The sequence below is a fragment of the Scaptodrosophila lebanonensis genome, unplaced genomic scaffold (genome assembly GCF_003285725.1).
Source record: "Scaptodrosophila lebanonensis strain 11010-0011.00,11010-0021.00 unplaced genomic scaffold, SlebRS2 tig00000043-arrow-pilon, whole genome shotgun sequence".
NCBI classification, from domain to species: domain Eukaryota; kingdom Metazoa; phylum Arthropoda; class Insecta; order Diptera; family Drosophilidae; genus Scaptodrosophila; species Scaptodrosophila lebanonensis.
In genome coordinates this window covers 5,648,168-5,661,249 of record NW_022060545.1, presented here as the reverse complement: position 1 = coordinate 5,661,249, position 13,082 = coordinate 5,648,168, and the positions used below count along the sequence as shown (strand labels likewise).

The 13,082-nt window shown below is 37.5% G+C and overlaps 1 protein-coding gene across 8 annotated transcripts in view; it reads left to right on the top strand.

Moving 5' to 3' along the window:
• Nucleotides 1-13,082, top strand: part of LOC115623071 — a 129,648-nt gene that overhangs the window by 76,920 nt on the left and 39,646 nt on the right. For all 8 annotated transcript variants that reach the window (XM_030517273.1, XM_030517271.1, XM_030517270.1 and 5 more), the window contains 4 exons: nt 932-1,114; nt 3,588-3,788; nt 10,303-10,530; nt 12,618-12,804. In XM_030517273.1, the coding sequence (XP_030373133.1) occupies nt 932-1,114; nt 3,588-3,788; nt 10,303-10,530; nt 12,618-12,804 (799 nt within the window). The remainder of the gene's footprint in view (nt 1-931; nt 1,115-3,587; nt 3,789-10,302; nt 10,531-12,617; nt 12,805-13,082) is intronic.

The following is a 13,082-nucleotide window of genomic DNA, read 5'->3' as shown; positions in this document are numbered from 1 at the left end:
CTGAATGACTGACTGACTGACTGAATGCAGCAGCCAAAAAGCAACAACTGCCGCACGAGGAGTCGTTGCTTTATGCAAGCGCGAAATAGAAAACAACAACAACAACAACAAGCACGGCAGCGCAGCAACAACAATAACAACAATAACAAGAAGCGCGCTGCTCGTGGAGCAAAAAAGCAACCGAAATGAAACAATCACGTGCTCCATAAAATGTATGCAAGCGTATATAAATGCACGTGAAAGTGGGATTGGGATTGGGGATAGGGTATAGGGTATAGGGATTCGTATTGGTATTGGCTCCGACCAGGGGTGTGGCAGTGGCTCTTGTGGACTGCCATTTGGGGCAGGGGTGCGCGCTCAGCAATGCGGCGGAAGTCAAACGTTATGTGTGTGTGTGTTTGTGTGTGTGTAATGAAAAGAGGGGCATGTGTTACGTATGCCACTATGCAACCATCACCAGCAGCTGACACACACACACACACATACACATATATCTATATATAAGCATGTATGTGTGTGTGTGTGTGCACTTCAGTATCAGGGGCAGCATCAAGAGATATTTGAATTGCGCCAGCAACGAAAGCAACAACAAAAACTCTGCTGCTGCACATGACGCGTGATTTATGTATTTTCGTCAAATGGCAGCTACAGCTACACAGCTTCTGCTCTGCATTAAAATAACAACAAAAACGCAGCGACTGCCATGAAATGCTAATGATGCGCCATGCCCGTGCTCGTGCTTTCATAACTACATATCATGAGTGCCTCGTGGCTCTCTATCTTCATCACCATTCAGCATTCACCATTCAGCATTCAGCATGCACCATCATCATCAGCAGGGCATCTATCAGATGCTTACGCGATTTAACGATGACTGCTTGTATTCATATGGTCTTCATCTCTTTTTTTTCTTCTATTTTTTCTGTTGCAGGATCACAAATTGAAGCATATGGCAGAGCTGCAGCAATCAGTTGTCACCGATCAGGAGACACGCCATCAGATACAGACTCAGATTTTGCAATGGGAGGAGAACCTGGAGCGTTTGCACTGCGAACAGTTCCGCTTGCGTTGCTACATGGCCTCGCTCCAGAGCGGCGAGCTGCCAAATCCAAAGGTGAGTAGAATTCGCAACCAATTTGCCGCAATTTGCTGAAAGGAAAGCCAAACACACATACATTCACTAATGGTTGAGTGTGTGTGTGTGTGTGTGTGTGTTTGAATTGCCGCGCAACTACGCGCTCTGGCATTTATTGGCAACGATTAATGGAAATATGTGAGTGCTTGCTTGGCTGTGATTTAACGCAATTGCGCATTCAAAAGGTTTCCCATTGAGGACACTTAATGTCAAGGAATGTACATAGATGTAGAATGCAGCTGCCATGTGATTGGCTTTATTAATACCCATCGATTGGCATTTATTTATAGCAGCACGTGTGGTTACGATTCAAGAGAGATTTCAGCAAGAGTGTAGATAATTATATAATAGGCGAAACTATTTCTATTCTATTTTTTATTATTTCGCAATATTTATGTCAACAAACATTGACTGTCAACAATATCTGTACATTTTATACATAAACAACTTTAGAAAGCTTATAGCCTAAGTAAGAGAAATCTAATCAAATTACAATAATATCTATAATAGATATGCCCCGACTCACAGCCAAGTGCTAGAAAAAACTTACCAGAGAGAGGCTTAGAATTAATTAAAAGGTAGAAAAAAACGGAATGTCAGACGCGGTGGGGAAAGATTTATTAGCTAGCCCCTTCTCACAGCCGTTCCCGGTCAGTGATTTCTAAGGCAGTTGAAAAGAGCGCCTTTTATCAAAGGAAGAGACAGTTCGCGCTGTTGAGAGATGGCGAAAATATTCATTGTAGGTTGAGCATAAAACCCGAAAGGGATTGTGCGATGCATAATCAGTAGATCATCTATTAAGGAAAAGGGGAATATAATGTCATGTTGGAACTGAGAAATTAAGACGACTTAAAAGGAAGAAGAATCGACACAACCTACAATCAGCTTGTGAAGAAATACAACTCAAAGGACAGACCTTCGATTAGCCAATGAAAGAAGATTTATGAGCAGAATCAGCTTGAGTTTGAATAATGAGTACATTTTTTGCAGTACTAATTATATGTGAAGCCTTAATTATAATAATTGAAATGATTAAGTAATTAACTAAAGAAGTAATAAGAATATTTAAACTGTGCACTCTTAGGAGCATAGGTTTGACTTTTCTCATTGTCTGCAGACAAGGCCAGGCTTCCAAGTTCTTCATAAATATGTGGCCTGGAGTATGTTACGTCTCTCAGCTTTGGGCTGAGTATGCACTGAGCAGATAGAGGATATGTAGCTCCTTCTCAGTTTCTACAATTATTGCCTCTGGCCTTTAAATACTGGACAGTGTTCGATAGAGCTCTCATGAATATTCGATTTCATTCAGACTATTTAATTGTAATTACTATCTTGAGGACAAGTAACTTAATCTCTTACTGTTATGGCAGGCAAAATTCCATTGAAGCACCATAAATAGACAAAGGTGTAAACAAATCACTCTTAAGTTAAAAGATTAACACTTCTGCAAAAATATATACTCACCTAAAACTTTGAGCATGGCCCCATTTAGCAATAAATTTTCCTTGTTGTCTATAATTACATTTACCTACTAACCCACACATACTCGTGCACAAGACAGCAATTGAATTGCGTCACAATGAAAAGTCCCACTAATTCTGTGTACAGAATCAAAACGTGTACAATTAATCTCCATAACACTGTTTAAGCGTCTTAAATGAGCTTAAAAAGCAAAGGGCACTGCACCCCCATCCCCAATCATCCTTGGGGCAGCAACAGCACCAACAACAACAACAGCAACAACAACTTCAGACGTCACTAACAAACTAACAGAGCCAACCACAATCCTCATTCCTCCCTCCTCCCTTTCCCACGAACCGAAAAACCAACAGCCCACAATTTTGCAGAGCATTAAAAAGATTTACAAGATGAAGAGAACAGAAAATGGAGTAAGGGTTGGAAGTTAATTGCGCTTTTTATGGCGATTGCTCTGCAGTATCCCAGGGAAGATGAGTACAAAGACGAGTGGGGAAGGGACCGGGCCGAGCATAAACTGCAGTCAAATAGCAGGCAGCACGCATAAAGGAAGCTCATTTATTATTAATAACCGCAAAACTCAAACAACTTCAGCACCTACGAGTACAAGCAGCGAGAGCCACTTACATGCTTTAAAGTGTCGGCGTTGGGTGTCGGCTCTTGGGTGTCTGTGTCCGACCCAGGGCTTACATACATACAACACACACCCATACACACACACATATGGACAGAGCAAAAGCAAACTTTTGTGCTGTAAATTGATTGCTATCTGTTTGAATGTGTTTGTGTGGGCCGGGGATAATGCACTTAACATGAAATTAAATTCATTTTGACATGCACGAGATTAACTTAATTTTAAAATTACACTCACATTTATATAGAATAGAATACTTGTATGTATCTATATGTATGGCTTAGGCATCGTATGGCTCATCGATTTTGTATCTTATATCCCAAAAATTTATATATTTTTCAGTCGCTGCTCACGCACGTCTCGCGACCAACGAAGAACACTTTGAACAAGCTCGGCGTTTTCACCGTCTCCTCGTTCCACGCTTTCATCTGTGCCCGCTCCCCGTCTCTGCTAAATAATTTGCTAGCTGGACGTGGTGCCACCAAGCGCCGGCCACCGATGCTTTCGCGCTCGAACAGCGGCTCCAGTCGCCGTTCCATGCAGGTGAGTAAATAGAAATAAAAAATTTGATCCGCTTGACATACACTTTGACAAAAAGGCCATTCAAAGATTTTGTTGTTCACTTTTCTGCGAAAGTTTCAATTTTATCTGCGCTTTTAGAGAAATTTTTACACTTCATTGAATACTTGGGTGGATTTCAAAATTCAACAAATATATTGGTTAAGAACTTTTTTCAAATATCGACTGAATGCAATAAATGAACAAGAAATAATCACAAATATTCTGTAGAACGAGAGTTGTTGTCTGTCTGAAATTGTTTCATTATGAAAGCTGATCCTTTTTGGTTATCATATTTGAAGCTTTGCCCAGCTAATTCCTTTCCTCGAACTCAAATAAATAAAAAAGAAAAAAAAGTTAACTTAAAATGTAAAATTCTTGCATATTCAGCTAAAAAACATTAACCTCTTCTATATTCAACATTAAACCGTGAATCTAATTCTAGTCCGATTAGTTTCAGCTAAGGAAATTGTTTATCAAACTGAAGCTATAGGAAATAAAATTATTAAAAATCAAATATAAATCTGATTAAATTATAACATCCAATTAAAATGACAAGACAAATTCCTCTCCTCTAAGTGTAAATTGGTATGTGCTTTAGTATTAAGTTGTTTGTCTGCAAAACACAGAGCATATGAGCAATAGAATTATATGAATTTGGAACGCATTTAAGTGACTCGATGTATAAGTGTCAGTGCTGTGAGAATTCCTTTCGGGCCCTCATTTCACCGTCATTTAATGTGCGTTTTGGGGTTCGCCAAACGCCAACTACCAAATACCAAACCTAAATGTCTGTCACACAATTTGTTGCTTAACTTTTTATGGTCATGTGTCTGTGCCTGTTGGTCTGTGTATTTGTTTGAATAATTGAATTTGTATTTGAGGCAACGGAAGCGGCATTAAAAGCTAAATTGAGCGCTAATGCAAAGATGGACGCGAAAATGTCGCATCTACGCCAGTTGGCGCCACACCATGCCGACCACAATGGCTAATGTGTTTTGTGGCCATGGCTATTATTTATGCTGGACATTAACTACTATACATAGAATAATTTTTCTTTATTTTCGTGCGCCTATAATTCAAATTTAATGGCCGTCAGGGATTACAAACTAAATTTATGAATTGCAAATGCAAAAAAAAAAAAAAAAAAAATGCCAAGGCATTGTCGTGGACATTACGTATACGCAACGTGCTTTGTGGTACAATAAAGACAAATTTTAAATTTAGATCAACTTAATTTTTAATTGTTAAAACAGAAAACTTCAAGTAATATTTGAAGCAATGCGAATTGAAAAACTTGTAGTTTCGTTTATAATTCTTCCTTAAAAAAAAAAACAAAAAAAAAATGTAATAAAATGAACGCAAATATCTAAGATTTATAACACAACTAAGCACTTTGAAATAAAATGTCATAAAGTCTTCTATTTACAATGACTTCGGCAAGTCAAAATGTCAAATAGTCGTTTCAAATCACAAAGCTATTTGTACGTACACAATTTATTCAGCTATTGACTTTGTAAGTATTTGGTTGTCAACAAGCAAGATACGAATATGTTCATACCATATAGTCCGAGCACAAGTCAAATATATAAATAACATGCCACTCCTTTTGACTGGCCCTAGTGATGCACAAAAAATGTAGGTTGAATGAGCAATCAAAACTGAAAACTCGCATGTCCGACATAGTGCGTCAAAGTCAAATATTTGACTAATTGTGAAAAGTTACCCATACGCACCGTTGTGCAACAGAAATATTTTGCCTGCCTGTCAGCACTTGAGTTGCTGATGAAACTTTAAAGTAACTGGGGAAAGCTTTTAAATTATGTTGGGCTCTTTTCGCCTTTTGTTTTCGTTGAAGGTTTTTTTTTTTGCCTTTTTGTTGATAAAGTGTCGGTCATTTGATAGACTTCAATTACCATAAGCAATTTTGCATATATTTATAATAAAATTCAATTCATAAATTCAATTTGTTTCGATTATTGACAAAAATAATCACACACACACACACACGCACTTACAAAAGTATTTCCAATTAAATTTGCGAACGTTGCACAATTGAGGCAAACAGTCCAATCTATGTAGGCCTGTCCGGTTCGGTTCGATTCGGTCCGGTCCGGTCCGGCCCGATCAGCAAGGACAGAGTCAGAGCGGTAGTCAAGTTAAAAATATGCATGTAAAAATAACTGAAATACTCGTAACATAAATACATACGTAAAATGCGCGTGCAGCATTTGCTCGGCAATTCGCGCTGAAAATTCAATGAATTTGAAAAATGTACATTTGATTTGGTTTGGTTTATATTTTCATGCAATTGTGCGTCCACACTCTGCGTATGTAAATCGGTGTGTGTGTGTGTGTGTGTGTGTGTGTGTGTGTGTGTGTGCGTATGTAGTAGCTTTTAATTTTCAAGCATGTCAACTGCAATGCAGCCGAAATTACAACTGCAATTGAAAATGAAATGAAATTAAAGGTGCCAACCAACCCTGGGGATCGACTCGGCAGTCAGGCAGTCAGGTAGTCAGGCAGTCAGCCAGTCAGCCAATCAGGCAGTCAGCAAGTCAATTAACAATTGCAGTGCTTTAAAAAACAAAAAATTAACTTCTGCAGTTCAGTTGGAAATTCAATGAATTTTCGTGCAATGCGCAAAGTTACTTTGACTCATATGCATGCTTTTCGAATTCAATTCAAATATAATTGGCAATATTGCCCGAGGTAAACTGCAAATTTGACACTGCATGCAATTATGTCAATGAAAATGACTCAAAATATTTCCGCACAACTTTCCGCAGCTTAAGATGTGTTTAATGCATTCGCAGTCTACGTCTCAGAAATAAACTTAAATGAGTTCCTTCAGTTTCATTATGGTGTGAAATTTTAAATATTAAAATTAAATGTAAATGTACTTAAAATCTGGATAGTGCTGTTAATTTTATTTTTAATTCTATTTAAGACTAGTTTATCCTTTGGGTACAGGGTATAAAAAAATTAAAAAGGGTTCTGCAATTTCATCTTCCCTGGCGCGCAATAATATTCTTGCTCGCTTTAAGCACCAGGCGTATTTCTTTTTTTCGGCAAACCCATCGAAATCCTATCAGCATTTTGGTGTTCAAAGGGAGTGAACGTTAACCGAACAGATTTAAATTTTTGCACCTAAAAGAGAAGAGAATAAAGTGGCATAACTTTTTTGGCAAAAAGTAGTCGAGTGGTATTCAAAAAAAAACTTTGTCAAACTTCACGAATTGCATGATACATTACAGTAGATGGATGGTGAGCTGCTAAGGGTATAGGACTACGAAAACACACTTGACATACTCACAAAAGAACTCTTGCATTTCGCTAAATATGAGGAGTACTTGCAGATGGAAATGCAGCTCTCCCGATTGAGGCTGTTTAATCATATGTGCAGGTTTGGACCCTGGTCTATGAAAACCCCTGATTACAATTGGCTGTGAAACGGGATATAGCTGGCCAATTGGAAAAACAAATTTCCCATCATGTCGGGGGCGTTTATTAGACACTAGTTAACCCTTTTACCCTTTAAATACAGAGTGTTAAGAAGTGAAGAAACATTAAAACCCGAATAAATCAAGCTCCAAGAAAATTGTATAAAACCAAGTACGCAGTGCGTTGAAAACCAATCAGTCAGCTAGTCAGTCAGTCAGGGAAAGGGGAAAAAATGATTCAGGTATTCATTAATAGTCGCTGCACAGCACAACTACAACACTTTTAATAAATCAATGTTTTCCACAAACGGTTGAGAAAAACGACTACTGCGACTTCTTCAAGCTCTTAACCAGACATGGCATAGTGCCCCTCGCCTTGGCTGTCATGTCTTTAATTAAAATGAAAATATGCGAACGAGATTTCTTTCACTAATAAAATAGGGATAACGAAAGGACTGTGCCAATTAAGAAGCAATCTTCATTAGTGTGCGAATTAAAAAACCACTGCACTAGTCGGGCCAATAGTTACTATGGACTTGACGTTAGAGCTCGCTAACTCAAAAGTGTATCTCAAAAAAGTATTGACGCGATAAAATAAAACAAATTCCACCACAATTTGTTTTGTCATGCTGATCAGCCATAGCCTTTTATTTTTTTTTTTTGCTCAGCTCAGCTACTGTAATGTCTTGTGAACTTATTTGGCAGTCGCATGTGTGCTTTTCTTTTGCCGTGCGCCCATAATGACTTTCAATCGATAAGCTCATTTCGATGTAAAGGAAAAACGCCCAATTGTTATGCAATGCAGCTGCAACGACGTGAGGCCAAAAAGATTTTCTGGTTGTTGCCGTTATCGGTGCTGGGGAGCGGAGTCGACCCCCACACATGTACAACAACATTATAGTACTTGCCGTCGTAGTTCGTCGTAGCTGGGGTGCGAACTGCCTGACTCGTTGCCTCGCTTGCTGGTTGACGGATGTGGCGCTGTCGTTGCAAGTTTGTCTGTTTGTTTGCCTGCCTGACTGCCTCAATATATATCTCCGAGTCTCTGTGTGTGTGTAAGTGTGCACGGGCGTGTGTCTGTGTGTTTGTGTGTGTGTGTGTAGGAGACGGTGGTGGTGCAAGTTTGTAACTGTAACTAATTCAATTGTCGTGCAAGCCGTAAACTGCACACAGACATGGAAACCAACACGTGTGTGCTGTTCGCTATTTATGTACGTATGTGTATGTACGTGTGTGTGTGTGTATGTGTTTTGCACCTGTCCCTAGAAGGGAACCAACACCAGCAGAGCTAGTCAGCCAGCAAAACCATTGCCGTTGGCCTGATGATGGTTGAGCAACTTACAGTAGTTCTGAACTCTAGAATAATTGGAATTAAACATTCTTGTTGGCATACTTGTATATATTTACGATATTATTTAGATTTTAATTTGATTCTCCACCTTTTACATTTTAATGATATTTCATCTTCTATTATCTAAGCGGTTTAATTTTAATTTATTATTATTTAAATTTACCTTAATTTGTTTTAGATTTTTTATTGTTATTTCTTCATATTCATACTCTGTGTTGTGAATAAGGACATATGTAGATGGCTGGATTTATTAGATATGTTCGTAGTTTATAAAGGCTTTTTTATTCTTTAATTATATTTAGTTTATGTTCTCTTTTGTATTTTTTTTTTCTTGGTTTGCCGATAAAACAAAAATAATAAAGGTAAAAATTTAAAAAAAATGAAATTGATGCAAGCTCAAAGAACTTATGAAATGAATAAAATTAAATATTTTTATTATTAAATGCGTATTAAAAAGTATACATTTGATAATTCCCTTTAAAAAAAACAACAATTTTGTGCGTTAAAATATGAAACGTATTTACAAATATGCTAAAAATATGTCACATGAAAACGAGAACTATTTTTAGCAAAGAAGTTTACAATAAAAAGCAAAATAATATAATTTTTATACTTTTACAAAAAATCATTTTCATTGATTTGATGGATCAATAATAAAATTATTTGTATTCACGAAAATAATTACATTCTGTAGCTTGAAATATATTACATTACATTTTTACATTAATCAAAAATAATCAAGCCTCTTTCGAATTTGCATGCTTATTAACAAAACTATAATATCAAAATGCATAAAAAAATGTGAGAATTTTGACAATCTCTACTTTGTTTTTAATATATTTGGAAGCAGTAAGTTGTCCTTAGGTTCAATCAATTTCTGTTGATTGAATAATATTTGTTACTTGCCTTTTTGAAAAGCTATGCGCATATCGAATTAAAGATTTAAAAAAAAAAGTCTGAGCGAATGTTTCCCAAACAATATTGTGCTGAATTTGTTTGAATTTGAAACACTGTGGGGCGTTTAAGTTTGGCCAACGAACGACTGCCAATACAAATGTAATTTTCAGTAGTCGACAACTGGCAGCTGGGAGCCTGATTCGTTTACACAGCCGTAGCTGGCACTACTCCTGTTCCTGCTTCTTGCTCCTGCAACATAGTTAACGACGATGCGTCGCTGCTGCTGTGGCAGCGCTGTTGAGGCATGCACAAAACCGTTAAGCATTTTAACTGAGTTTTCTTCAAACTGTCAGTCCGGTGGAATAGCTGCCATCCGCGCCCCGAGCCCCTTTGCGACGCCCTAGCCACACCTAGCCATGTCCGTTGCCTGTTGGCGACGTTTTTCATTACATTTGCAGCGGGCTGCAGCAGCGGCAGCGGCAGTGGCAGCAGCAGAAAATGCGCACATGTTGCAGCAATGGTGGCTGCAGTGGCAGCGGCAATGACAGCAACAGCAAGAGCGGCGGCAGAAATGTGTTTTTGCTATTTTTCAATTTTCACTTCCGTACTTTTGTGCGCGTGTGTGTGTGTGTGTTTGAATGTGTTTGTATGTGTGTGTGTGTGTTGGCTGGTATGTCTGCGTTTGAGTGCTACAACAGCAGCCAGCAGCAGCAACAACAACACGGCTTAATGACATTGTATCTGAAGTTATGTATATATGTACGAGTACGCCTGTTTATCCAATCGAATTCTCTGCCCTTTTTTCCAGATGAATTCACGTGACGAACCGGAAAAAACTTTCAAAGTTGCGATGCCCGACAATGCTTACTCGACAGTTTATCTACGTGACGCCATGTCTGTCGAGGAATTCCTTGCCAGCGCCTGCGCCCGACGCAACCTCAATCCCATGGAGCACTTTGTGCGCGTCAAGAAGCGACGTGACATGGAGGATCACAATTACTTTGTGCCGCATCGCAATGATCTGATTGAAAATTATGTAAGTACACACACACACACACATACCCATACACCTACACCAAGCAAACAAATATAGGCGGCAAAAGAAAGAAGAAGAAACGAAGTCAAGAATTGAGCAAAAAGTCACAAGTGGCAGAAATAAGAAGTGATGGCGGATATGCGAGTATGTATTTGTTAGGCTTTGTGTGTTTGAAATTGCAACGATATTAATGTTTGTTTTAAAACGAAAATGAATTTTTTTCGAAGGAAAATGAATCATCATATTCATTATAATAAATAATTGAATTGATTTGAATAACGTTAAGTCGTAAAACCTTGAATAGCAACATTTTAATATGCGCTTGCAATTACAATGAAATTGTTTGTTTAAAAACGAAAATGAATTATTTTCGAAGGAAAATGAATCATCATATTCATTAAAATAAATAATTGAATTGATTTGAATAACGTTAAGTCGTAAAACCTTGAATAGCAACATTTTAATATGCGCTTGCAATTACAATAAAATTGTTTGTTTAAAAAGGAAAATGATTTTTTTTCGAAATGAATTATTATCATATTTTAATGCACTATAATACATAGTTGAATTGATTTGAAGAACTTTAAGTCGTAAAACCTTGAATAACAACATTTTAATATGCGCTTGCAATTACAATGAAATTGTTTGTTTAAAAAAGGAAATGGATTTTTTTCGAAGGAAAATGAATCATCATTCATTCATATAATTCAATTTAATAAATAATTGAATTGATTTGAATAACAACATTGAAATTACAATGAAATTGTTTGTTTAAAAACGAAATTGAGTTTTTACAAAGGAACATAAATTATAATCATATTTTAATGCACTATAATACATAGTTGAATTGATTTGAAGAACTTTAAGTCGTAAAACCTTGAAAAACAACATTTTAATAATGAAAAATGCTTTACTAAAGAATTGGGATTTCAAAAGATTTTGATTAATATCATTTATTTCAGTGTTCGCACTTTTCGGATACATATTTTCAAAGCCTTTTCTTCATGATTTAAAATTAGTTTGTTTTGGAAATATTTTAAACCATATCAGAGGCTAAAAAATGCTGCTCTTAGAGAAGCTATAAGTTTTAGCAAGTCTCTATTTAATATTTGGTCAAAAATATTAAAATTAGTATTACAGATATGATCGAAACTACAAGATACACACGGAACCACAATTCATAGTGGTTTTGGTTTATGAACATAAAGTCATGCTGCAGCTCCCCAATTGTAAATTTCGTAGGCAGTAATAGACACTTCCTTTAAATTAATTTAATTAACCATATCGTGCAAGAAGGGCCAATTCTTAAGTGGCAAAATGATAAGACCATAACGAATATCAAACGAAATGCCACTCCTCAAATTTCGATAAAGAAATCATTAAGCACAATCAGAACATTAGGAGTGCATAGAAAACGAAATTGATGAACTAATAAACCAAAAGTGTGATTAGGCATACACATAAACCGGTCTGTTTAACTCGCCTGATGGAACAGTATCGGACGAAGAAGTTCATTGCGAACAAGTTTTCCAGTAATAAATATTTTTGATTTAACAAGACAATATTTTTTTTTTTTTGCATTTCAAGCAAGTGGCGTTAATTATCAATCAAAATTCGAGTTAGCTAACAATCATTTTGCATTTGGCAAATAGTTAGGAACTCAAAAGAGTTCGGCATCAGCCTCACTTGCTATCAAACTTTTTGCGAACAGCATAATTCAAAAGTTCAGCAAATTATTGAATAAGTGCAGAAGCGAAATACTTGTGGGAATTAGTTTTATAACGAAACTGAATATGTCACCAATGTAATGTGCCCGCAGGGAAAGTTTACTCAATAATATTAAAATCAAGTTGAGCAAACGCCCTCACACACAAGCACACACACAGTCTCATACACACACATATATGAACGCAACAAACCCATAAAAGTATCCATACGTGAATATACGAGTATTTGTTCATAGGAGTATGGGAAGAATGCAAAACCTTTGGCTCTCGGCCCGTTGCGCGCCGGCTTGCATAACAAGCTAATTGCTGAAAGCAAATTCATCTTAACGTCTCGCTCTCTCTTTGGCCCTCTCTTTGCAGCTACATAATCACGAATTTGTGGAGGTATGCATGAAAATACTCTACCAGGTTGAGCTGCAACGCACAACATTGGAGCAGATGTGGGGCTTCTCTGTGGAGGCGGAATTGATCGAGAATGCGGAGCGGCAGGACGAGCTGTGCTGTTATGTGAGTCGCGTCGAGGATAAGAGTGTGGCAATGCATAATGGTAAGTAGTTGTAGTGCGCAATATTTATTGCACAACGCTTGCTTGAATTTGCACAAATGCTTAAGTCCTTTTGAACCGATGAAATCGTGCATTTAATTTATGCCATTGAAAACGGCACAAAGCTAAAAAGGAAATGGCTGCTTTGTCTTTCGCGTAGCGTCTGTCGACATGGCAACATTGCTACTGTGGCATCCTTCTTCTCATCGTCCTCCTCCTCCTCCTCCTCCCTGGCTGCTGCATCGTCACCTGCAGTCAGTCAGGGAGCGCCCAAAGCGAAA